General features: G+C 50.6%; 1 protein-coding gene across 3 annotated transcripts; it reads right to left on the bottom strand.

Annotated features, from left to right (window-relative positions):
- Positions 1 to 2,752: 2,752 nt before the first annotated feature.
- TMEM161A (transmembrane protein 161A) lies at positions 2,753 to 14,050 on the bottom strand. 3 transcript variants are annotated; one of them, XM_066268493.1, is made up of 12 exons: positions 13,981 to 14,050; positions 10,386 to 10,489; positions 9,679 to 9,759; positions 9,217 to 9,314; positions 8,924 to 9,080; positions 7,898 to 8,049; positions 4,795 to 4,855; positions 4,558 to 4,701; positions 4,343 to 4,456; positions 4,001 to 4,175; positions 3,789 to 3,885; positions 2,753 to 3,599 (listed from the first exon to the last, which is right to left on the bottom strand). In XM_066268493.1, exons 1-12 carry the CDS (start codon positions 13,981 to 13,983, stop codon positions 3,340 to 3,342), a joined length of 1,446 nt encoding a protein of 481 aa, XP_066124590.1. In that variant the 5' UTR covers positions 13,984 to 14,050; the 3' UTR covers positions 2,753 to 3,339. The 3 variants fall into 3 exon arrangements, with proteins under 3 accessions (XP_066124590.1, XP_066124596.1, XP_066124605.1); XM_066268499.1 differs by lacking the exon at positions 8,924 to 9,080 and having other exon boundaries at positions 7,898 to 8,032; XM_066268508.1 differs by lacking the exons at positions 7,898 to 8,049; positions 8,924 to 9,080.
- Between the last annotated feature and the right edge of the window lie 12,050 nt (positions 14,051 to 26,100).

Below are 26,100 nucleotides of genomic sequence, written 5' to 3'. Positions count from 1 at the left end.
GCACCACCACAGATCAGGCTCCACCTTGTTTTTTCTCATTCTTACCTTTTTGTGTGTGAAATATGTCACAAGGAGTCCGTGAATGTCTATGTGGTTTGATGCACATCAGGGAAGGTTGTAACTGTCACTGTTCTTCCTGCCTTGGCTGCCCTATGAGCGCTGCACCTGCTTTTGTTTAGGCATTTCCCCCTTCCCGTATGTCCCTAAACCACAAGGTGTTGAACTCCAAAGCCAAGAGCAAGCACAGACACAGTTGAGCGATGGGCCACACAGCCTGAGGCACCACTGCAGGAAGAACTATGCCCGATGGGCACAGGGGCTACCAGGTGACAGCTGAAGGGGAGTCTCTGGTGGCTCCTGAGGTGCCAGGGGACAGTGCAGGTCCTGTAGAGCTGGGAAAGTTAGTATTGGGCCACTAGATGTGGCCTATTCTGTCCTCACTGGGAGCTGGTCTTTCCTCTAGAACAGGGGTAGTCAACCTTTTTATACCTACCACCCACTTTTGTATCTCTGTTAGTAGTAGAATTTTCTAACCGCCCACTGGTTCCACAGTAATGGTGATTTATAAAGTAGGGAAGTAACTTTACTTTATAAAATTTATAAAGCAGAGTTACAGCAAGTTAAAGCATATAATAATAATTACTTACCAAGTACTTTGTGTCAGATTTTGGCTAAGTTTGGCAGAATAAATCTTTTTTTTTTTTTTTAATTTTCTGAAGCTGGAAATGGGGAGGCAGTCAGACAGACTCCCGCATGCGCCCGACTGGGATCCACCCGGCACGCCCATCAGGGGGCGATGCTCTGCCCATCTGGGGCGTCGCTCTGTCATAACCAGAGCCACTCTAGTGCCTGGGGCAGAGGCCAAGGAGCCATCCCCAGCGCCCGGGCCATCTTTTTGCTCCAATGGAGCCTCGGCTGCGGGAGGGGAAGAGAGAGACAGAGAGGAAGGAGGGGGGGGTAGAGAAGCAGATGGGCGCTTCTCCTGTGTGCCCTGGCCAGGAATCAAACCCGGGACTCCTGCACGCCAGGCCGACACTCTACCACTGAGCCAACCGGCCAGGGCCAGAATAAATCTTTATAAAACAACTTATGGCCCTGGCCGGTTGGCTCAGCGGTAGAGCATCGGCCTGGCGTGCGGGGGACCCGGGTTCGATTCCCGGCCAGGGCACATAGGAGAAGCGTTCATCTGCTTCTCCACCCCCCCTCCTTCCTCTCTGTCTCTCTCTTCCCCTCCCGCAGCCGAGGCTCCATTGGAGTAAAGATGGCCCGGGCGCTGGGGATGGCTCCTTGGCCTCTGCCCCAGGCGCTAGAGTGGCTCTGATCACGGCAGAGCGACGCCCCGGAGGGGCAGAGCATCGCCCCCTGGTGGGCAGAGCATCGACCCTGGTGGGCGTGCCGGGTGGATCCCGGTCAGGCACATGCGGGAGTCTGTCTGTCTCTCCCCGTTTCCAGCTTCAGAAAAATACAAAACAAACAAACAAAAAAACAACTTACCATAGTTAAATCTATCTTTCTTTGGTTGCTCCGCTACCACCCACCATGAAAGCTGGAATGCCCACTAGGGGGCGGTAGGGACCAGGTTGACCACCACTGCTCTAGAACTTCCCAGAGACAGTCTGGGATGAGGCATCCCAAGACACCAAGGGCCAGCACCAAGCACCTGGAACCTTCTGGCCCTGGGAAGCTCCCTTTGCATTGTTCCATGGAGAGTCTCCCTCTGCTAGCTTGGATCTCTCCTGCCAGAACTCATTGTTTTGAAGATTCTTCTTTGGAGCCAATCTTCTCATTTCCTTTGTCAGTTCTTGTTTTGCACATCTTTTATCTTTTTGTCTCTTTTGTAAGATTTCTACAACTTTATCTTCCATCTGCTTTTAATCTCCAAGAGCTCAAAAAGAGAACAAAAAAGGCTCATCCAAGTGTTCCTTTTCAGTAGCACTATTCTTGTTCATGATACAATCTCTTCTCTCAGAACATTCTGTACTGTTTTTTGTTAAGTTCTCTTCTCCCTGTAGAGTTAATTCCCGGAAGTCGTGTTTTTTGTTTCGGTCTGTTTTCCACACTGGGCACTTCCTCCGATCACTGGACATTCCTGGTTGTCTGCTCAGGAACTGAGGCAAGCAGGCTGGACAACCAAATGTGTGGGGGATACATGGACTCACGGCTAAGCTGGTGGCTGATGGGAACTCTACAGTGCCCGTGTCATCAGGTCTTCCTTCTTGGACCAGTTGGCTTCCCCAGGGGTCTTCAGTCTTGTGGCTGGAAGGTTCTGGAATCTTGCAGGAAAGCTGAAGGATAGTGGCTCTGTTTGCATTAATTATGTGTGGTCCCCAGCAAGCCTGGCTTCCCTCCTGGCTGTGCAGTGGTGTCGTGGGAGGAGTACAAGCACCTAAGAAATTTCCAAACAGCTTCCATGCCAGTAACCTCTGTGTCTCACCGCATCCTCAGCCTGGCCTGTTGGGACCTGGTGCGGTCAGTGGTATGGAAGGTTCCACAGGTAAATCCAGTTGTTTCCTGGGCTTTGGGTTTACCACCCATGGACTTGGCAGTCAGTTGTGGCTCCTCCCTTAAGTCTACTTTCTGGAACCTACTGCAGCCTATGTACTTTTACTGGGGATTTGAGGATCAAAATTGGATTATTCATTTAGTTTGCCTTAGCACAGGCTTTAACCCTTGTTTTTAATATACTTTTCATGTTTCTCCACATATCAAAGCACAGGTGATGCCTGATTCATGAGTCACTAAATAAAGCCAATTAAGATCACTAAAATTTACTCAGTTGAATTTTGGCTTTTTAGCCATACATATGTTGTTATACACACATGCATACACATCGGGTTCCCACTGTAGTCACAGTGCCAAAATTTCAGTCAGAGACGGCCCCTCATGCTCTTCCTTTTGAGTCACCATGACCTCAACAATATGCCCATTTGCCTGTGTGGCCTTTCTAGGAAAGCAGTTCCCATGTACCTGTGGCAGAGAGCAGGAGCCACTGTGGCCTAGCACCATGGGCCCAACCACCCCTTTCTCTCACCGTTCTCTCCTTCCATATCCCTGCTGCTTCCCTTTTTGTAAAAAGCCACCCCTCTTATTCAGAAGAGTTAGCCCTCTTGCTCTACAGTCAAACCTGAGTGTGCAATCCAGGAACAATGGCTGTGGGACCTGCTGCCACAGGCCTGGGGAGACAGTTTTGAGACAGAAGCTCAGGGTCCAAGAGGGGCCTACATAGGCACTGCAGTGAAGGGCTGAGCATAGTGGGGACTCCCAGGCCTGCTTGCACCTGGGGATACTGAGGCACACACAGAGAGGCAGCCATGGGGCCTGAGGAGTGTCTTCAGGTGCCTAGGAGCCCGCCAGGTGCTGGTGGAAGTAAAGGCCAAAGAGGCTGGAAAGCAGCTGACAGGCAGCAGCCCACCAGATGAGGAAGGCCAGGATGCCACGGAGGAAGAGGGGTGTGAGCAGGCCACCCAGGGCCCCAGTGACCTGGGCTACCACCTGCTGGGCCTCGTCCTCCATGGGGCCCACTAAGCCATCTCTGGCTTCTGCCAGCACTGAGGACAGTGGGAGGGCTGGCACCGGGCCCATGCCCCAAGAGTAGCCACCTGTGAGAAGAAAGTAGAAGAAGGGAGAGGTAAAGGGAAGAGGGGAGGGTAAAGGGAAGAAGGAGAGAAGATATGGGGGCCCGAGGAAGGAGGGGTGGAAGGAGGGAGGACTGAGGGAGGGAGGCCAAAGCCAGGGCTACCTCAGGCACCCCCAGCCCACCCTCAACCCGCAAGGCTACTTCCTCTCACCCAGTGTCTTGAGCAGAAGCGTGCAATTGAGGGTGAGGATGAGTGGTGTCAGGTACTGCAGGCTCACCACTGTCAGGTAGCAGTAGACCCGCACCACCTGGAAGGCAGGTGGCAGTGGCAGGTGCCCGTCTGGGCTCTGGCTGACCCCATACCGAGAAGGACTAAAAGGCCTGCCCTGCACTCCAGGCTCCCTCCCCGACAGGCACTCCTACCCGCCGCTGGATCTCGCAGGCCTCAATATGGCCAGCCTCCCGCCGCAGCTGCTCCACACGGGCCTTGGCCAGGCACAGGTAGGCCTGCAGGTGGGGCCGGGTCACTGCCAGCCGCAGCAGGCACAGTGCCACCAGCGCCCAGAGGCGCAGTGAGTCAAAGGCCGAGTCCGACAGCCTGCACAGAAGAGGATGAGGGCGCTAGTGAGGCCCCTCTGTCCCGGGGTCTTCCCCCACCCCACAGGACCCACAGCTCTCTCACAGCTTCTCCCTGAGCCTCAGAGATTGGAGTATGCAGAGGGGCCGCCCAGCTGCCCTTCCTCCTGGCCCCATCCCCATACGCACAGGGAAAAGGGTGTGCCCCCATAGGGCGCCTGGTGCAGGAAGTTCCGTGCGATGGGCTTGGTCCAGAGCCACAGAATGAACAAGGGGGACAGGAAGCTGGTGTGCAGGAGAAACCTGGAGGCAAAGATGCACTAGGGTGAGGCCTAGGCACCAACCATCTCCCATCTTCTCCCCTAGGCTCCCTGACATCACACCCACCCAGTCCACCACTTAACTGCAGCATGGGCTGGTCTTCTGACATGGTCAGTGCATCTCGGTGGGTCTGGGCCAGCCGCAGGCCTGGGAAGGTGAGGAAGGCGCCCAGCACTGAGCCTAGGATCGCCAGCCCCACGCGGATGACCAGCTTGACTAGAGGAAGCCTGGGAAGAAGAGATGGGTCAGGGAACCCTCAGCCTGTCAGCCCCACCAGCAGGTCACAGCCTGCCTTGCCCCTCTCTCTTCCCAGGACTCACATCCAGTCCCAACCCTGTGTCTTCATAAGTGGCTCCAAGTTCTGGGTCATACTGGCCATGCCTGGGGAAGACAAGGAGAAGAGTGGGGTAAAGTAGCCATCTGGGACCTCAGAGCCTACTCTGCTCCCCTCCCAGATGTCCTTTGCTTCTCAGATAGGAAGCAGTGGCAGCCAGGCCTCATGCTAGGCATGAGGACAACTTAGTGCTCCAGACAGACCCTTGATTAGACTGGGGGACACGGGGAAGGAAGCATTGAATATGGGCTTACAGGATTACACCAGGAATCAGGAGACATGAAGGGCTCCTGAAGGAGAAAATGAGAGTCCTGGGAAGAATCCTGAGTTCAGGTCCCCAGATTTTCCAGAGTAAAAGCAAAGTAATATGAATTCACAACAAAAATCACCAAACAGCCTGACCAGGCCGTGGCGCAGTGGATAGAGCGTCAGACTGGGATGTGGAAGGACCCAGGTACGAGACCCCGAGGTCTTCAGCTTGAGCGTGGGCTCATCTGGTTTGAGCAAAAGCTCACCAGCTTGGACCCAAGGTCTATGGCTCGAGCAAGGGGTTACTCGGTCTGCTGAAGGCCCATGGTCAAGGCACATATGAGAAAGCAATCAATGAATAACTAAGGTGTTGCAACGTGCAATGAGAAATTAATGATTGATGCTTCTCATCTCTCTGTTCCCGTCTGTCTGTCCCTGTCTATTCCTCTCTCTGACTCTGTCTCTGTTAAAACAAAACAAACAAACAAAAAAATCACCAAACACACATGGAAACAAATCACCATAAACGAGAGTCAGCAGCAAAAAACAAAACACAAGTTTAGACCCTAGGCACTTCAGAAATTAGTGTTATCAGTTTTGTATGAAATGACTAAGAAAAATAAAAGCTAGAATCACAGAACAGGCGACATAAGGCTACCTCGAATGACCAGATTTGCAGAAACCAATTAAGCTTTCCAAAGGGAAAAATACAGCCTGACCAGGTGGTGGCGCAATAAATAGAGTGTCAGCAGAGGATCCAGGTTTGATGCAGAGGTCGCTGGCTTGGGAATGGGCTCACCAGCTTGAGCATGGCATTGATGGCTTGAGCGTGGGATCATAGACATGAGCCCATGGTTGCTGGCTTGAGCCCAAAGGTCGCTGGCTTGAAGCCTAAGGTTGTTGGCTTGAGCAAGGGGTCACTGGCTAGGCTGTAGCCCCCAGGTCAAGGCACATAGCAGAATGCAACCAGTGAACAACTAAGGTGCTGCAACAAAGAATTGATGCTTCTCATCTCTCTCCCTTCCTGTCTGTCTGTCCATCTCTCTATTGATAAAAACAAAACAAACAAAAAAAAAAACCCAAGGGAAAATATAATTACTGAAATAAGTTATTAAACAGTACATTAGAAATAGCAAAGGAGAGCCTGACCAGGTGGTGGCACAGTGGATGGAGCGTTGGACTGGGATGCCAAGGACCCAGGTTCGAGACCACGAGGTTGCCAGCTTGAGCGTGGGCTCAACTGGTTTAAGCAAAGCTCACCAGCTAGGACCCAAGGTCGCTGGCTTGAGCAAGGGGTTACTCGGTCTGCTGAAGGCCTGTGGTCAAGGCACATATCAGAAAGCGGTCGGTGGGCAGCTGGGGTGTCGCAACGAAAAACTAATGATTGATTGGTACTTCTCATCCCTCTCCGTTCCTGTGTGTCTTTCCCTATCTATCCCTCTCTCTCTGATTCTTGCTCTGTCTCTGTTAAAAAACAAAACAAAAAAAAAACCCCAAAAAACAAACAAACAAACAAAAAGAAATAGCAAAAGAGAAATTGATGAACTAGATCTGAAAAAAGTTGGCCCTGGCCAGTGGCTCAGTGGATAGAGTGTTGGCCCAGTGTATGGACATCCTGAGTTGGATTCCCGGGCAGAGCACACAGGAGAAGCGACCATCAGCTTCTCCCCCCACCCCGCCTCTCCCACTTCTCTTCCTCTTCCCCTCCCACAGCCAGTGGCTCGATTGGTTCAAGTGTGGCCCAGGGCACTGAGGATAGCTCAGTTGGTCCAAGTGTGTTGGACTCAGGTACTAAAAATAGCCCAGTACTCAAGCATCGTCCCCATACAAGGATGCTGGGTGGATCCCAGTCAGGGCACATGCAGGAGTCAGTCTCACTATCTCCCATCCTCTCACCTAAAAAAAAGAAAAAGAAAAAGAAAAAAAAGAGAAAAGAACAGGATAAGAAGCCTGACCTGTGATGGTGCAGCAGCTAAAGCCTGACCTGGAATGCTAGGATTGCCAGTACAAAACCTCAGGCTTGCCAGTCAAGGCACATGCGAGAAGCAACTAGGAATTGATACTTCCTGCTCCTCCACCCCGCCCCCCACCTTTCTCTCCCTCTCTAAAATCAATAAAATGAAATCTTTTTTTAAAAATCTCAAAAAATAAAAAAGAAATACGGGGCGCTGGTGGGGTAACTCAGTTGGTTAAAATGTTATCCCAATTTCAAGGCTGCAGGTTCGACCCCCAGTCAGGGCACATATAAGAATCAGCCAATGGCAGCATGAATAAATGGAACAAATCAATGTTTCTCTCTCTTTTCTGTCTCTCTCTAAACATCAATAAATAAAATTTTTGAAAAAGATAGAAAATACTAATCAAAAGAAAAGTAGAAAAAGAAAAAGCTGGAAAGGCTATATTAAAACCAGATGAACTAGACTAACATGGAAGTGTAGAATCAGAAAGGGTAAATACATCATGATAAGTGATAAAATGGCCGACTCACCAGCAAAATATAGCAATTCTAAACTTGAAAATGCCGTGTCAATTCACCTCAGTATATATATAAAAAATACAGAAGAACCTAGAGAAATTGAGACCTCTACCCCAGAGGGAGATTAACTCTTTAGTGACTGACAAAAGGGAAAGTTGGATATGTGAATTTATTTCCTTTCACAAGTTAAACAAAAATAGGTGAATATTAAATTACTGCAGCTGCTGGGTAGAGGACAGACTGGAGGGGAATAGAAGTGCCTGTGTGAACCTACAATGTACAAGTGGAACAAGTCACTGAAACCCCACTCGCCAGCTTACAGGAGGGAGTGACAGGTGTCCCCCCACACCCCTGATACACGTACCTGGCTCCAGGCCTAGCTCAAGGGTTTCCTCTGGCACCACCTGGATCAGCATGGCCAGGAGCAGGAAGAGGAAGGCAAAGGTGAGGCAGACAGAGCGCTCGCCCCCCTCCTCGGCACTGAAGTACAGCTGAGTCACTGTCAGAAACATCTTGCTGGGGGCAGAGTTAAGGAGGCCTCCACCTGGAATGCCCCTGCCCACTCCACCACCCCCAGCCAGTGATACCCCAAGTCCAGAATATAAACACCACGTTTGGGTTTGGGGTTCTGGGGTGCAGGGGAGTGACTGAAGAGTGAGCCGGTAAACAAGTCCAAGGTGGGAATGCTGTTCAGCCTGTGTCGGGCCTCCAGCTTAGCTCATCACACTTTGTGCGGCCAGTTCAAAGTGGCCACCAAGTCAGTCTCTGCAGGTCCTGCCCCTGTACCACCTGGCTCCTGGCTACAGTCACAGCACGTTCCTCTGAGAAGCTAGCAGATACACCTGGCTGTATCTCCAATCTGCCCTGAAGAGACCCCAAGGCTTTTGGGAACAGCGTGGACCCCAAGCTGGGCTTCCCTTCTTCCTAAGCCCACTCGACAAGAACAGTTGCTCCTCCTTGGATCCCTAAAATCACGAATTCACCTCTGCTATCTGTGTAGCTTAATTAAAAAAAAGGCAGAGGGGGCATCTCCTTCCCGGCCCTTGCATCTGGGCAGGCCTGGTGACTTGCTTTGACTGGAAGGATGAACAGGGAGAGGGTGGGCCAGCTTGAGTAGTGCCCCGTCTTCCTCCTTGTGGCCTTTCTGCAGCTGCAATGGGACCCTGGTCCAGCCTACTACTAGATGGGGTACTGCTAGGAGCAGAGGTGAGGCCACCCAGCTGAGCCTGGCCCCAGAGAGCAAATGAAATAGCAACTGTTTTGCCCTACCACGTTTGGCAGAGGTCTGTGTCACAGCAGTCCATAACCAATTACCAATTTAGGGGAGACAGGGAGCTTCAGTCAGATTCTCACATGACTCCCACCGCCCCACCCAGAGCTGGAAGGGTACACAGAGAATGCGATGGTAAGCAGACACCAAAATATAGCAATGTTGGTCTCCCTGGCTGGGCCCAGAACATAGTAATAGGCCTCTGTGAAGAGGTACACGCCACCTGAGTACACGGCAAAGTCCACGAACCACTGGTACTCCAGGAAGAAGTGCAGGACTGTGGGACACAATGCTCAGCCAGGGCTACCTGCCCAGGGCTTCCCCCACACCCTGCCCATCCAAGGCTCCCCTTACCACCCACCCTGCTACGGTATGACCAAAGTGAGGGAGCTGGGGACCCCCTAGACTGTTACCGAGGGCATCCACAGCTGTGAGGGGGCAGGTCTCCAGCTGGAAAGGGGCATCACGAGGAACACAAAAAGTCTTCTCTTCACCATAGCCATTGGCCCACCTGGCGGGGAGCAGGAGTCAGAGCAGCAACTGCCATTCTCCCCTCCCTGATCCAGCCCAACTCTCCCTGCCCGAGCCGGGGAGGTTCAGAGTGCCACTCTCAGAGTATAAGAACTGGCCTGGAAGGTGCCTTCTTTCCCAGTTTGGGTACCCTCTAAACACCAGGGTGTGGGCACCACCCACCCAAGGGGCTGGCCCACAGCAAACTTCCAAGCACTCAATGCTAACTGAAGGCAACCCATGCATGACAGTAAAAATCATTCAGCTTGGATGTCCCTGATTTTCCTGTGTCCAGAGCAGTGCCTGAGAGTGGACAGGGCAGGCCCTGTGTGCCCCTGCAGCCTCTCCTAAAGTTGGGGACTCACCGCTCCCTCCTGCCTCTGGGCCTCTGCTTCCCTGCCAGGGCCCGAAGCTCTTCCTCAGAAGGGTGCTTGTACCGAAAGAGACTGAGAACAAAGACAGGCACGCAGTCAGGAAAGCTTGGGAATGGGGGAAGGCTGTGATGTCAAGGCAGTGAACCCCTAAACTCAGGACTGGAGTCAGAGAGAAGGCTGGGCTTCCCCACACACCTCCCAGTGAGGGGGCCTATGGTTCAAACTGGTGACAGGAGGAGCAGGGACCATCTAAGGCCAGGGAAAGCCACAGGAGGTGGGCTGGGGCAGTGCAGACACCTCTGAATCTGTTGGCTAATTCTCCTAGCGGAGCAGGTGTGCACACTGTCCTGAGGAAAGATACACAGTTCCCACCAAATCTCAGGAAGGGGCTCAGACCCAAAAAGGGACTTAAAAGCTTTTCAGGAAACATCTACAGTGAGAGTAGAGTAGAAGGGAGTGAAGTGGGGGAAGCAATTGCTCTTCCGAGTGTGAAGATGGCTTTGTATGTGTGTGTTTGTGAGTACATCGGTCAGAACCGATCCAACTGTGTACTTTCAAAACATGCAGTTTATTGTATACCAACCATATCGCAATAAAGTTGTTTTTATAAAAAAACTACCTGCCAGGGCCTGAGGCAGGATTGGGAGGGATGAGAGAAGGCTGGGCTCCTCTCACTTCTGGGAGGGGCTGTGGCTCACCTGCCATTGCAGAGCAGCCAGCGTGCAAAGGAGCAGTGCGGTGCCAGCCTGTGCATAAGAGTGGCAGTAAGCAGCGTCACCACCAGCTGCACTCCAAGGACTGCCTGGGGAAGGGGACATGACAGGCAGTGCAGGCCAGAGGGTAACAAGATCACTCCCTGGGAACTCTATTTATAGAGAAGACCCAGAGCCAGGTGGGGAAGGCGGCCTCCATGGCTCCAGATATATCTTGGGAAAGAAGACTGCGGTGAGCTCAGACCCAACCCTGGAACCCCCTGCTGAGTCCTGAACCCCCACAGTTGGCTGGGGGGATGGAGAGCATATGCTGGGACAGAGACAGGGTCAGACAGGTTCACTTCCATTCTCTCCCATGGAGTTCAGTTATTCATCTCCCCAGCCTGGTTTTCCTCATCTGGAGATGAAGTGCTTCCTATTTTGTTTCTTGCACTCTTTTGACGGCCCTCTGGACCTACGGTAACCCGGATACACCCAGGGAAAGTGGCTCCTCTCCCACAGCAGTCCCAGTATTGGCGCTGTCTCAGGCCAGCTTCTAGCTTCAACGTTCACCCTGGCGGCTGTCTTAATTCATCCCTGAAGGCTCCATCACCCTCTCTCCCTCTATCCTTCCCTTTGTTATCAACCTCTTCAGCTGGCCACACTACCGGTTTCAGGATAAAGACTTAGACATATGGGTGGGATGACTTTTTTTCAGTAGGAATTTTCTCACCAAGTTCTTCATAACAACCTTTTAAACAATTATTTGTAACACACTTATTTTAAAACGTTTTAGGAGAAATGTTTTTGGTACTCAGTCTAAAGCTGAAGCTGTCTGAATGTAGTAATTACCAATCTGCTATTAGTAATTATGTAATTATGTAAAATGTGCTCAGGAGAGCTGTCTACCAGTGTTATGGTACTATAATTAACAACTGGAAAAAAATAAAGATTAATATTATTAAAATTAACCTTTAATCAGGCAAAAATAAACTAATTTTAAAAGGAAGAGCTCTAGTGGGATAAATAACAGGCCTAGCACTGTAATTCAGAATAATTGCTGAGAAATCCATCATTAAAATAACCAACTCAGCCCTGGTGGAGTAGCTTAGTTGGTAAGAACATTGTCCCAATATGTCAAGGTTGTGGGTTTAATCCCTGGTGAGAGCACATACAAGAATCAACCAATGAATGCATAAATAAATGGAACAACAAATGAATGCTTCTCTGTCTCTCTCTCCCCCTTCTTCTCTGTCTCTCTAAAATCAATCCATCAATCAATAAATAAAATAACCAACTCAGGATATTTTCTCTATGCCTGTGACTTATAAACTGAGATCATAAGTATTTTTTCATGGAAAAAACAAATCTCTCCCCCTCCCTTCCTCTCTTTCTCTCAAATCAATAAAAAAATATTAGCTCTGACCAGTTAGCTCAGTTGGTTAGAGTGTCATCTTAAAATGGCAAGGTTAAGGTTCGATCCCCAGTGAAGGGCATAGAAGTAACCGATGAATGTACAACTAAGTGAAACAACAAATGAATGCTTCTCTGTCTCTCTCTCCCCCCTTCCTCTCTGTCTCTCTAAAACCAATCAGTCAATCAAATAACCAACTCATAGGATATTTTCTCTATGCCTGGGACTTGTAAACTGAGACCATAAGTATTTTTTTCAGTAATGAGGGTGGGGTGCCATCTTTCTGATCTCCCAATCTCACTAATCTCCTAGTCTCATTGTTCACCCTCCCCACACCAGCTACAAACTGGACAGCAGGCACTAATGACCACAGCATTGTCAAGGTCTGTGAGCACCCCCAAGCACAGAGAACCAGGCTTTCCCATGTGCCCTTCCTTATAAAACCTCTTCTATGTGCCTGACCTGTGGTGGCGCAGTGGATAAAGCGTAGACCTGGAAATGCTGAGGTCACCAGTTCGAAACCCTGGGCTTGCCTGGTCAAGGCACATATGGGAGTTGATGCTTCCAGCTCCTCCCCCCTGTCTCTCTCTCCTCTCTCTCTCTGTCTCTCTCTCTCCTCTCTAAAATGAATAAAAAAAAAAAAAAAAAGTAAAACCTCTTCTACTCTCCTATGGGGACCCCCAGCCTTTCCTACCAATGCTCTCCAAACTTTCAGGCCTCTGTAATGCCGTTGCCTGCTTTTCTTCTCCCTCTGTGGGCCTCTCCTATGACCCATCCCTCTGCCAGCACTTTAACCACTGAACTGGCCCAGCATGACTCCTGTGTTTCCCCTGGCCCTCTTCAGGAGCCCATCACCCAATCCTCACTCCTGAGGAAACAGCACTTGGCTCCTCGAGGGGTCTCAGTCTCTTCCCAGTTTCACAGTCACATGCAACTTTGCTCCACAGCTTGCAAGGCCTGACAGATTCAGCTCAAGACCACCTCACCTCACTACCTACCTGTCCCAGGGGGGCCCTCCCTACATGCAACCTCTCCAGTCTCAGAGGCTCTCCCAAGCCCTGGGGCTTTCCATCTCTAACCCCATCACCCCTCTCTCCACCACACACCTCCCAGTGAGGGGCCCATGGTTCAAATTGCAGTTCCAGCACCTATGTACGGGAAGGAAAGACAAGAGGGAGGGAGAGAGGGAGGGAAAGATAGGAGGAGAGAAGGAAGGCATCTGTCCTCCACTTAAGGCCCCAGAGGTCTCTGCAGGAATGTTCCTCACACCGGGTCCCCAGCAGCACCCGGTCTCGGAGTCCACGCTCAGCAGATCTCCAAAGATCTTCTGGAGCCTCCCACCCACCCACTTCCTCCCCTGCTCAGAGCCTTTCCCTGGATCTTTCCTTCACCCCAGTCCTGAGAGCCCTTCCCTTCACAGCTCACAGCATCCCACAGCCAGTCTGGAACAACGCCCCCTTACAAGCACCCCCTCCACCAGTGCTCTCACTTCAGGTCCACCTCCAAGTCACTGCTAAGGAAACCTCCCCTCCCCCGGGGCAGGGTCAGGTCCCCTTCTGGGCACCTGCAGACTGTCTCTCTGCTCAGTTCGAAACCGTAGGGCTGGGGTGAAGAGTGTCGCCACCCTCGTCAGGTGCCAGCCTGGCCCACAGGACCGGGCACAAAATTTGAATAACAAACTCAAATTTGGGGCCCCGAGACGAGTGAGATCTGAGGGTTCCAACTGTGCTGTCTCTAATCTGGGACCCCTGCCTGCCCTGAAGACACCCAGACAGATCCCCTCGACCTGGCCTCCTCCTCTCTGGGCTTTCCCTGGCCCTTTCGCAGCTACCGGTACCCGCAGGAACCCGCCGGCACTGCCCCCATACTCCTGCTAGACCCAGACCTCCCTCGCGGGTCCCCGAACGTGCTCGGGTCCCCAGGCCCCTCGAGGGTAGGGCTTCCAGAACGCTAAGGGGTTTCCATTCCTCTCGACACGACCCTCGACCCTCCTCCCCCAACACACACACAGGTCCCGCAGCGAGATGCTGAACCCACAGGGGGACACACATAGCACTCAGCGCGACCCGGAGCCGCAGAGCCCCCAACCCCCACAAAAGGCTCCAATCCCTTCAGTCTCCCCCTGGACCCCACGGCAGGTCCCTGAGCTCCTTAGGACCTCCACTACACTTCAAAATGCCAGCTTACCATGGTTCCAGCTGGAGCGCGAAGCGCGGACACACTAGCCACAAGGCGCTGTATGGGAACTCAACCAACCAGAACTTGACTCTGGCCTGACAAGCAGCCTGTGCGACCAATCATCAGGCTTATATGCGGAGCGGAGCAGGAGAGACCTGGGGTCGCTCGCGTTTCATACCGGAAGTTGTAGTTCGAACACGCCCAATGCGCTCACACCAAGGTTGAATAAGGACTGTATCAGGGACACCTGTGTGCGCCGCCCAGCTCTAAGGCTCAGTCTCCTGACCTGCACCTGCCACACAGGTCTGGGGACAGCACATTCATTGTCTCCCAGGGGACAGCTCTGAGCCTGAAACTCCCCTGATGAAGAACATTTACTAGGCCCTGGCGGGTTAGCTCAGTCGGGTAAGAGCGTTATCTGGAAGCCACAGGTTGCCTGCGGTTCAGATTCCCTGTCAGGGTACACACAGGAGGCGGTCAAAAAATGCACGATTGAGTGGAACAGCAAATGCTTCCCTTCTCCTTCCCCTCTCTCTCTCCCTTCCTCTTTCCTCTTTTCTCTGTCTCTCTGAAAACCAATAAAAATTAAGCCCTGGCAGGTTGGTTGGAGCACCTTCCCAGAGCATTGATTTGCACATACAGAGCAGCCTGATGTTCCTGTCTCCCTCTATCTCAAAACAAACAAAAAAACCCACAAAAACATTAAATAAGGTCCCAGCCACTTAGTTCAGTCGGTGAGAGTGTTGAAGCAAACAACAAATGCACAACTAAGTGAAACAACAAATAAATGCTTCTCTCTCTTTTTCTCTTTCTCCCTGCCTCTCTAAAATCTATCAATAATTTTAAAAAGAATTTTAAGTAGCTCCCACTGACTAGATGCCTAAGTGCTCCAACTGAATCAGAACCCTCTGCCTGACTTCAATAGGCAGCCAGGACTGTTGTATACACTATAGTGCACCTTACCACTAACCACTCTATGTCATACCTCCAGGCCTCTTTAAAAGCCATCATCCATCTTGGAATGTCTCCTTTCCCAATATTTTTCACATGACAAAAGTCTTATTCATCTTTATCATTGTGAGCCCCCCACACACATACACACAATACAACTCAAATGGGCTCCAGCAAAAAAAGAAAAGTTTTACTTATTTTTAAATTTTTTCCTGACTGTGGTGGCGCAGTGGATAAAGCATCAGCCTGGAACGCTGAGGTCACGGGTTCAAAACCCCTAGCTTGCCTGGTCAAGGCATATATGGGAATTGATGCTACCTGCTCCTTTGCCCCTACTCTCTGTCTCCCTGTCTTTCCCCACCTCGCTAAAATGACTAAGTAAAAAAAAGTATTGACTGATTTTAGCAAGAGAGGAAGGTAGAGAACATCGATCTGTTCCTGTAAGTGCCCTGACCCAGGATCAAACTGGCAACCTCTGTGCTTCAGGACAATGATCTACCCAACCAAGCTATCCAGCCAGGGCAATAAAGAGAAATTTTTAGTTCCTGTAAGAGAAAAATTTAAAGTAGCATCCACTTCAGGAATGGCTATATCAAGGACCAAATGTCAGCCTCAGAAATCTAATGTTTCATTTTTCTCCTTTTCTTTTCTTTTCAAATAGAAGCAAAAGTTTATTTAGAAAGTCACAGAGGTTAAAAAAAAAAAAGTGAACCAACAGGGTTGTGTGGGCTCAGGAAACAAGTTAAAGAGACAAAAGAAGGGCTCTTGGAGTTTGGGAGAGAGAGCGAGAGAGAGAAAAGTTATGTACCTTGAGGGAAGAAAAGGGGGAAAGATGCTGGCCTGCTCCAGAGGGAGGGAGAGAGTACAGGAATCTTATGTTTTCTTTTTCTTTTTTAGACTTGGAAATAAAGGTTTCTAGCATAGGTGCCTAAGTTTTGCATATGTTTCTATGGATGTGAGTCTATGTGAGTGTGGACATACAAGTGGGTGTGACAATGTCTTTACAGAGGGTGGGTACCTGTTATTAGGGCCTGTATAGTTGATTGCCTCATCTCTATGGGTAATTTTGTCTTTATTGATTTTGTCTTTGTGGATATCTGCAGGGATTCTCTGTTTGTGATTTTGGTCCTCTGGATTCAACGTCCCTTTGAAAGAGGTGGGATAACAGTGACAGTGATAGTTGCTGGGATTTCCTAAGACTTACATGGGGGTCATGACATACCTCTCAGGGCCAGGAAATACAGGTGGGATCCAGGGAAGATGGGATTTGGGGAAGGTGTCAGAAAAGAGAAAGAAGGAAGGAAGGAAGGAAGGAAGGAAGGAAGGAAGGAAGGAAGGAAGGAAAGGGAGGGAGGGAGGGAGGGAGGGAGGAAGGAAAGAAGGAAGGGAGGAAGGGAGGGAGGAAGGAGGGAAGGAAGGAAGGAAGGAAGGAAAGAAAGAAAGAAAGAAAGAAAGAAAGAAAGAAAGAAAGAAAGAAAGAAAGAAAGAAAGAAAAAGAGAAAGAAAGAAAGAAAGGAAGGAAGGAAGGAAGGAAGAAAGGAAGGAAGAAAGAAAGAAAGAAAGGAAGAAAGAAAAGGTGGCAGGGGGCAGTATCCATTGCATGCTATACTGGGAGTGACTCATATGCTCCCTCCAGCAGGACAGGGTGGTGGGACAACTGTCTTCATTTAATTGATGAAAATACTAAGGTCCTGAGAGGCCCAGATCTCTACTTCTACCAGACCTCTCCCTTGGGCATGGAGCTTCTGAGTCCAGGTGTCACAGTGCCCCCACGTGGTAAGTCACAAGCAACTACACACATCCTGGCCCCTAAGAGCACCCAGTCTTCCCTCCACTGCCTCCCCATCCTCCTGGTGCTTATTTACAAACCCTGGAGTTGGCCTTGGCTCTCTCTCACCCCACCACACCTAATCTGTCAGCTCCTCCTGATGGCTCCACCTTCCAGTGTAAGCATAGTTCCACTTGGCCTCAATCCCTTCACAACCTCTACCCTGTCCAGCCTCCATCATCTCTTGCCTATGATCCTCTCCTCCCTGGCTTCCCTGCCTCATCCTCCACACCTCCCACAGTCTATTTTCTCCTGAGCAGATTGAGGGAACCTGTTAACACTTGAGCCAAACCATGTCCCTCCTCTGCTCACAACTAGTCATGGCTCCCAACTCATGCAGAGCAAAACCAAAGTCTTCTCTTCTACACTGGAAAGTCTCTGTGTTTTATTCTTCATTGTTTGCTCAATATCTCTGTTCTCCACTGGATACTCCTTGGTCTCCATCCTCTCCATTGGGTATTCCATGTCCTCTGATCCTCACTGGATGCTCCCTATGCCTGTCCTCACTAATGTCCCACATTCTCTGACTATACTGAGGTCCACACTCTCATTCCATACTGACCATTTCACCACAGTGCTCTCAAAAATGCACCTCTCAGATATCCACCTTCTACCACCATTTGTGCCCAGGTCAAAACTTCTATGGTGCTTCCATTCTGTAACTGAGCTCCTGGGGGATTTGGGGCCCACTGATTGTAAAATTGGCCCTGGCCAATGTCACCATGGTGTCCTTAGCAAAGCTGGTGGTAGGACACTTCATACAACTCTCCTTGCTTCCTCCCCAACAGAGCCATGGGGGTATATCTGGGGTCTAAACCAAGAGATGTTTCTAGAACCCAGTAGCTTGCCCACTGTCCCTTCACAGGCTAGGACACAGCACCCTGAACATGTATAATCATACATGCAACACATGACAGACTGTTTCTGAGCCTCCAGGCTGGAAGCCTAAAAACATGGGGTAGAGCTGCTGGAAACCAAGATGGATTTTATTTACTTATTACTGTTTCCTTTTTATTTTAAAATGACGAGTGAGCGCAGAATCCAAAGCATATTATTGGGCGCCACCTAATGGCAGATGGCAAAAGTTCAGTGTCCGAGGGATGGGGACACACCACATGTACCAGCCCTGGGGTTCCCCCAGCCTTTGAAGGCAGCCCACGTTTTCATGAACTCCACACTGAGCGCTTAGCTTGTGGGCCCAGACTTCAGAGACTGTCCTGGCTTCTTGTCCACTGCAAGGGACAAGAGACTTACAGACTTACAGAGACTGGGAAGGGATCCTGTCTGGCTGTGACTCAGTTTCCCCCAGGGGCCCTATGTCTGGTTGTGTTGGGAGCTGTGACTGTGATGTTGTGGGCGCCACCAGGTGGAAAGTTTATCCACTCCATATAGATGACCAGGGTCCTTGTGACCTGAAGGAGGAGTTCCCCAGGAAGGTAACCCAGGTGGAGAATTTGCACCTACAAGGTGACCGCCATGCCCCTGCTGATGGTGCTGCTGGGGGTAGTAGAGATTGTATGCAGGACCGGATACTGGAGTGCACTGTCATGGGCTGGAGTAGTAGCAGTGGTTCTCTCTTCCTCTGAGGATGGGCGGGGACATAAGGGAGCAGGTGGGAGGATTTAGAACCTGAGTCTAATTTGGGTGAAGGGACTCTCCAGCCTAACTAGGGTACCCTACAGAGGCCTTGAGTTCACCCCACAATCCCTGCATTCTTTGCAGGCCTCCCAGCACAGGTGGGGGTTCCCCAATACCTCCATCCAGGTCAGAGGCTGTGAGTTGCCCATGGCACCTTCTTCCCTTTATCCCCACCTCAGAGCAATCCAGGGGTCCTGGTGGCTTGATCCCCAAACACACCTTTCTCCCCACCCCTCAGCCTCCTGCTGCTCTCACTTCTGCCTTCCCCTCACCCTACTGCATCCCCCTGCCACATAAGCCTTTGGGGGAGGGGGAGCTTTGATCATGCAATGTGCCTCTCCTGGTAACTGGAGCCCCAAAGCCCCTACTTTACTGGGGATGAGGTGTTTAGGACTTCAAAGATCCACAGAGGACAAACCCCAGATGGGTCTGGCATGTGGGCAGCATGGTGCTCTATACACGGCCACTTAGAGTATCCCCACCTTACATAAAGGTCTGTCATTTTACGTATTCTACCCTCTCCCCCATCCCTGGAAAGCATTAGTCTGAAGTCTTGGTGGGGAAATGGGGACTACAGGAAAAGAGAAGGCATTGAATTCCAGGGACTGGAGCTGACTTTGAAGCCTGTTATGCACATACTTCTTCTTTTTATCCACCATCTGTGATTGTGTGTGCTAATGGTGGGGATGGAGGGCATTCAATTTTACTGGAAAAGCACCTCTGTGGGGTGCTGGGATGACAAGGGAGGACAAGGGTCTTCAACAACCAAGTTGAACCAATCGTCTTTGGATCTTTGTAGAATGGGTTGGCGGGGTGGGGGGAGACAAATCTTTTAGGCACTAATGCCAATACTTCATGTTCTCCACATTCCTGTCCAGATTGGTAATCTGCACTCAACAAATCCTCTGCCTGCTTAATTTAGCAGTTGAAGCCATTTCTCAATTTGGGGCAGTATAGAAAGAAGCCTTCCTGAAGGAGGGGCCATGGAGTTGGGCCTTGGAGGGTGGGATGCAGTCTTTTTTATAAAAAGGTGAATTGGACGCGTCCGGGAACTCTGTGGTTCCTGGCTGCGGGTTTCCCGTTGGGGACCAGTTGGCCTGGTGGGGCGGACAGACGCACACCGTATAGTGGGCTAATGGTTGGGTGCAGGTGCTTTGTACGTTTCTCCAATCTCCAGGGTCCTTCCGTCCCGCGGGAGCTGGAAGGGACGCCCAGAGCACGGTAGGGCCCAGTGGGCAGAACGCAGAATCTCTACTGGTGGGTCCCACGAGTCCGGAAGGTTCGACCCAACTCCTGAATAGCTACTTGGAATGAATAGGAGGAGAAATCGTCCCCAAGTCTGGAGACCTGGGTTCTGCATTCAGATTCCTAGGCTTCACTTTCAAATTTGTGAAATCAACACAGCTGGACATGGGTTTAAAGACGTCTGTGATTGGGTATTTCTATGAATTGATGAAGGAGGTGTAAATAACAGCTTTGATAACCATTGTAAGAGTATCACTACCCCTGAAAATGTTCAGAGACATTGAGTTGGGAGGAAAAAAACTAAGGAATATATTTAAAATATATACATCTGTCATCTCCAAGTTCTTCGCATCAATTACAAGGAAAATTTTTAAAGAATTATAATGGCAAAAGCTAAGCAAATGGCTAAATAAACATGTTACTTAGAAGAATATTAAAGAACTATGTTTATAATAAAGGGAGGCGGTTAAGTCAAAACGGGAAATAAAAATATTCCAACAAAAGGTGAATTGGCCCTGGCTGGTTGGCTCAATGGTAGAGCGTCGGCCTGAGTCATGCAGGAGTCCCGGGTTCGATTCCCAGCCAGGGCACACAGGAGAAGCGCCCATCTGCTTCTCCACCCCTCCCCCTCTCCTTCCTCTCTGTCTCTCTCTTCTCCTCCCGCAGCCGAGGCTCCATTGGAGCAAAGTTGGCCCAGGCGCTGAGGATGGCTCTGTGGCCTCTGCCTCAGGCGCTAGAATGGCTCTGGTTGCAACAGAGCGACACCCCAGATGGGCAGAGCATCGCCCCCAGTTGGGCATGCTGGGTGGATTCTGGTCGGGCACATGTGGGAGTCTGTCTGACTGCCTCCCCGTTTCCAACTTCAGGAAAATAAATAAATAATAAATAAATAAATCGTAAAAAGATGAATTGGGAGTTGAGGTAGGTGGTTCAGGAGGAAGGAACTGGGGTTGGAACTGCAAGTGTTTCTAGGGGGCTCAGGGCAGGGGAAAGTGGGGGACAGGAGCAGAATGGGTAGGGGCAGCTGAGGAGCTATGAAGGTTAGGGGTCAGATCTGAGTATCATAAAGATCCCACTGAGACCACCTGCAGGGTGGTTGGATATGGGATGAGCAGATAGAGCTCCCTTGGGCTCCTTCACTCCCAAGTCTGCCCACAAATGGGACAGGCCAGAGTTGGGGGGGGGGTTGGGGGTGTACAACTTGGAGTAGGTAGATAACTGCCTGGCTCACTTCTCCCTTTGGTGGAACAAAATTACCAAGTCAAGGTATCAAAGGATAATACTATTTAAAAGAGGAACAGCATAGTGCCCCAACATTCAAGGTTCCCAACTGCTTCTTGCTGCAAGCAATTGCAATCACGTTGGGTACTTCCCTTGAGCTTACCACCTGACACCCACAAAATTTGAGGGCAAATAGGCCCCTGCCGGAAGGTTGGAACCACTCTAGGGGAATGCTCCACACTTCCCCTGAAGGCCCATAGGCACAGATTCCACCATTTCCCATGTTTGCGCCCCCTGCAGGGCCTATGTTCACGTCACCAACCATCACGGAGAATTTTCTCCCCATAACCCACCCACACTTAATCTTCATCTTGGTGTGGAATTCTATCGGGAGTACCCCAAACCCAGGCAAGGCAAGACTGAGGCCACTGGGGAGGAGATGGGAGGACCTGGGTGGGTGTTGGTCAAATAAGTTTTGGGTTTTTTTTTAACAGAGACAGAGAGAGAGTCAGAAGAGAAGGATAGATAGCGACAGACAGGAACGGAGAGAGATGAGAAGCATCAATCATCAGTTTTTCGTTGCGACACTTTAGTTGTTCATTGATTGCTTTTTCATATATGCCTTGACCGCGGGCCTTCAGCAGACCGAGTAACCCCTTGTTTAAGCCAGTGACCTTGGGTCCAAGCTGATGAGCTCTGCTCAAACCAGATGAGCCCACGCTCAAGCTGGCAACCTCGAGGTCTCGAACCTGGGTCCTCTGCATCCCAGTCCGAAGCTCTATCCACCAGCTCTATCCACTGCGCCACCGCCTGGTCAGGCCAAATAAGTTTTTTGGGGGGGGGGTATTTTTCTTTTTTTTTAAATTTTATTGATTGATTGATTGATTTTATTGATTTTGAGAGAGAGGGGAGAGAGAGAGAGAGAGAGAGAGAGAGAGAGAGAGAGAGAGAAAGGGGAGGAGCAGGAAGCATCAACTCCCATATGTGCCTTGACCAGGCAAGCCCAAGGTTTCAAACTGGCAACCTCAGTGTTCCAGGTCGATGCTTTATCCCACTGCGCCACCACAGGTCAGGCAACCAAATAATTTTTTTTTTTTTTTTTTTTTTGGTATTTTTCCGAAGCCGGAAACGGGAAGAGACAGACAGACTCCCGCATGCGCCAGACCGGGATCACCCGGCACGCCCACCAGGGGGCGATGCTCTGCCCACCAGGGAGTGATGCCCTGCCCCTCGGGGGCATCGCTCTGCCGCGACCAGAGCCACTCTAGCGCCTGGGGCAGAGACCAAAGAGCCATCCCCAAAGCGCCTGGGCCATCTTTGCTCCAATGGAGCCTTGGCTGCGGGAGGGGAAGAGAGAGACAGAGAGGAAGGAGAGGGGGAGCGGTGGAGAAGCAGATGGGCGCCTCTCCTATGTGCCCTTGCTGGGAATCGAACCCGGGACTTCCGCACACCAGGCCGATGCTCTACCACTGAGCCAACCAGCCAGGGCCCAAATAAGTTTTTAAATATGATATATATGTTTGCTCCACTGCTCAAAAGTGGTGGTGGCTCCATACTCAGCTGTATCAAATCTTGCCACAGACTACGCCAAATGTTAAGCCAGTAGCCACAGCCACCATCACAGCCGCCTGGCCCGTGCAGGTTCGCATTAGATTCGGACAGACAGTAATGAACAACAGAGCCAAGAACTGGTGGGTCATTACCTTTAATCCTAGCTTGCACCCGGCGGGCAAGTAAAAACACACACTGGGCTCCAAAACCCACTCATTCAGTGCTCACAAAGCCACTGACTTATCTGAGTTTCCTAGAATCAAAGGTTTTTACCTCACCAGCCTTATTCACCTCTGTGCCCCATCTCCTTCTCTCTGCACAAACTGGCTTCTCCTTTAGCATTCTGCCATCTTGGCTCCTTCTCCTCTCCTCCACGTGGCCTTTATCTGCTCTCCTTTCTCTACTGTCTCCTCTAATGCTAATCTCAGGAACCGAGAGAGAGCAAGCTCCTGGTCTGCCCACTTTATAGTATAGAAATCAAAACTCTTAATCCAATATACAAATAAGAAAGTCTCTGATACAAAGTCACTTATCTGAGGCATAATGGTTGTGCTCGCTTCAGCAGCACATATACTAAAATCTGAGGCATAATGGGATTCCTCATGAGAGTGCACCACCCGCATCATGCAATCAGTCAAGGGTGTGGGAAAAAGCTTAGTGTTAAAACCTAAGCCTTAGGCTATAACCACCCTGCCTGCTTACAGCCTGTCTCCACCACCCAGTGCAAACTATAAGCAAGCAAACATATATTTGATTTCTATACTATAAAGTGGGGCAGACCAGGAGCTTGCTCTCTCTCGGTTCCTGAGATTAGCATTAGAGGAGACAGTAGAGAAAGGAGAGCAGATAAAGGCCACGTGGAGGAGAGGAGAAGGAGCCAAGATGTCAGAATGCTACAGGAGAAGCCAGTTTGTGCAGAGAGAAGGAGATAGGGCACAGAGGTGAATAAGGCTGGTGAGGTAAAAACCTTTGATTCTAGGAAACTCAGATAAGTCAGTAGCTTTGTGAGCACTGAATGAGTGTGTTTTGGAGCCCAGTGTGTGTTTTTACTTGCCCGCCAGGTGCAAGCTAGAATTAAAGGTAATGGCCCACCAGTTCTTGGCTCTGTTGTTCATTACCGTCTGTCTGAATCTAATGCGAACCTGCACGGGCCAGGTGGCTGTGATGGTGGCTGTGGGTACTGGCTTAACATTTGGCATAGTCTGTGGCAAGATTTGATGCAGCTGAGTATGGAGCCACCACCACTTTTGAGCGGTGGAGTAGAGGACTGGCTGCTGTTAGGGTTCCCCATGGCTGTCCTTTTGGGGACCATAGGCTGGCTGACTTTTACAGCCATGTGTGAGCAAACCAAGAACTCTGTGGGAGAGGCTGCCCGGGAACTGCAAATCGAGCAGTGGAAGGAGCTGGAGCAAACGTGGGAGAAAGATGCCGACCCTGGAGCTGGAGCAAGCACCGGAGTAGGAGGCCGACCAGGTTCGTGAAATTCACCTGGAAATGGAGCAGCTGCTGGAGAAGGAATCACAGGTGTGTGAGTTGCAGATTGCCCTGGACGTTGTGGAGAGCCAGCAGCAATGGGAGGCCAGGGCTGAGGCTGAGGCTGGAGCTGGGGCTGCAAGGCGCACAGAGCAGATGGCAGCAGCGGCCTGGGGCTCATGTCTGGCAGTGGGAGCTGATGTTTTCAGTTCCTCTTTGGAGGATGAGGAGAATTGGGCTGGAGTTGCAATCCGCAGTCTCCGGAAGGTGAAAGCCCAGCAGCAAGGAGTACCTACTACTCCCCTGGTAGGGACATAGGGGTGAGTGCCATCATGCTCTCCAGAGCAGAGATGGAAATGCTGACTACCACTGTCACGTGCTCTTTTTGGAACAGTGTAAGACCTTCCAGGATGACAGGAATGAGGGGGGTGGCTAAGGCCTCATGTGCTTGGACTGATTTCCTGGACTATGACCAGAGTGGGCACTGGCTCCTTTGTTGGATAGACTTACGGATTTTGGACAATGTGAAATACCCTGATGGGGGTGGGGGTCGGCTTAGATGGAGGCCATCCCCTGCCCTGGGAAGCTTTTCCCATGGCTATAAAGAAGGCTGAGGACATTTTGCTCTTTTGGCAAAGTGCTTAGAGACTGGTGAAATGTACCTTTGTAATTGTTGAAATTGTATGATTTGTCATGTTGTTGTAATTTGTGTAATGTGCCTAATTTCCTTGTGCAGGAATATCTGTGCTTTAGATTGTGAAGCAAGCAAAAGGGGTGGACTGTTGGTCAAATAAGTTTGTAAATATGATATATAGGGTTGCTCGCTTATAGTTTGCATTGGGTGTGGGGGACGAACTGTAAGCAGGCAGGGTGGTTATAGCCTAAGGCTTAGGTTTTTTGTTTTTTTTTTGTATTTTTCTGAAGCTGGAAACGGGGAGAGACAGTCAGACAGACTCCCGCATGCGCCCGACCGGGATCCACCCGGCACACCCACCAGGGGCGACACTCTGCCCACCAGGGGGCGATGCTCTGCCCCTCGGGGGCATCACTCTGCCACGACCAGAGCTACTCTAGCGCCTGGGGCAGAGGCCAAGGAGCCATCCCCAGCGCCCGGGCCATCTTTGCTCCAATGGAGCCTTGGCTGCGGGAGGGGAAGAGAGAGACAGAGAGGAAGGAGGGGGGAGGAAGGAGGGGGGTGGGGGTGGAGAAGCAAATGGGCGCTTCTCCTATGTGCCCTGGCCGAGAATCGAACCCGGGTCCCCCACACGCCAGGCCGACGCTCTACCGCTGAGCCAAAAGGGCCCCTAAGGCTTAGTTTTAACACTAAGCTTTTTCCCACACCCTTGACTGATTGCATGATGCGGGGTGGTGCACTCTCATAAAGAATCTCATTATGCCTCAGATAAGTAATTTTGTATCAGAGACTTCCTTGTTTGTATATTGGATTAAGGGTTTTGATTTCTATACTATAGAGTGGGGCAAACTGGGAGCTTGCTCTCTCTCAGTTCCTGAGATTAGCTTTAGAGGAGACAGTAGAGAAAGGAGAGCAGCCTGACCTGTGGTGGCACAGTGGATAAAGCGTCGACCTGGAATGCTGAGGTCGCCAGTTCAAAACCCTGGGCTTGCCTGGTCAAGGCGCATATGGGAGTTGATGCTTCCTGCTTCTCCCCCTGTTCTCTCTCTATCTCTCCCTATCACTGTCTCTTCCCTCTCTCTCTAATAAAAATGAATAAATCTAAAAAAGTAAATAAAAAAAAATTTGGAAAAAAAAAAAAAGCATCAACCTGGAAATGCTGAGGTCGCCGGTTCGAAACCCTGGGCTTGCCTGGTCAAGGCACATATGGGAGTTGATGCTTCCAGCTCCTCCCCCCCTTCTCTCTCTCTCTGTCTCTCCTCTCTCTCTCTCTGTCTCTCCCTCTCCTCTCTAAAATGAATAAATAAAAAATAAATAAATTAAAAAAAAAAAAAAAGAAAGGAGAGCAGAGAAAGGCCACGTGGAGGAGGCCAGGAGAAGCAGCCAAGATGGTGGAGTGCTGAGTGAGAAGCCAGTTTGTGCAGAGAGAAGAAGATAGGGAACAGAGGTGAATAAGGCTGGTGAAGTAGAAACCTTTGATTCTAGGAAACTCGGGTAAGTCAGTAGCTTTGTGAGCACTGAATGAATGGGTTTTGGAGCCCAGTGTGTGTTTTTACTTGCCTGCCAGGTGCAAGCTAGGATTAAAGAT

This window comes from Saccopteryx bilineata, chromosome 1, assembly GCF_036850765.1.
Source record: "Saccopteryx bilineata isolate mSacBil1 chromosome 1, mSacBil1_pri_phased_curated, whole genome shotgun sequence".
Lineage (NCBI taxonomy): Eukaryota > Metazoa > Chordata > Mammalia > Chiroptera > Emballonuridae > Saccopteryx > Saccopteryx bilineata.
This window is presented reverse-complemented; position numbering and strand designations above follow the sequence as displayed.

What these genes read in the sequence shown, in the direction of transcription:
- TMEM161A (XM_066268493.1), bottom strand. An exon ending in CTTACCATCGCATTCTCTGT is followed by an intron (nt 8,050 to 8,923) that starts GTACCCTTCCAG and finishes CTCTGCCCCCAG; the next exon opens with CAAGATGTTTCTGACAGTGA. An exon ending in GCTTCTGCTCAAGACACTGG is followed by an intron (nt 3,600 to 3,788) that starts GTGAGAGGAAGT and finishes TTCTTCTCACAG; the next exon opens with GTGGCTACTCTTGGGGCATG.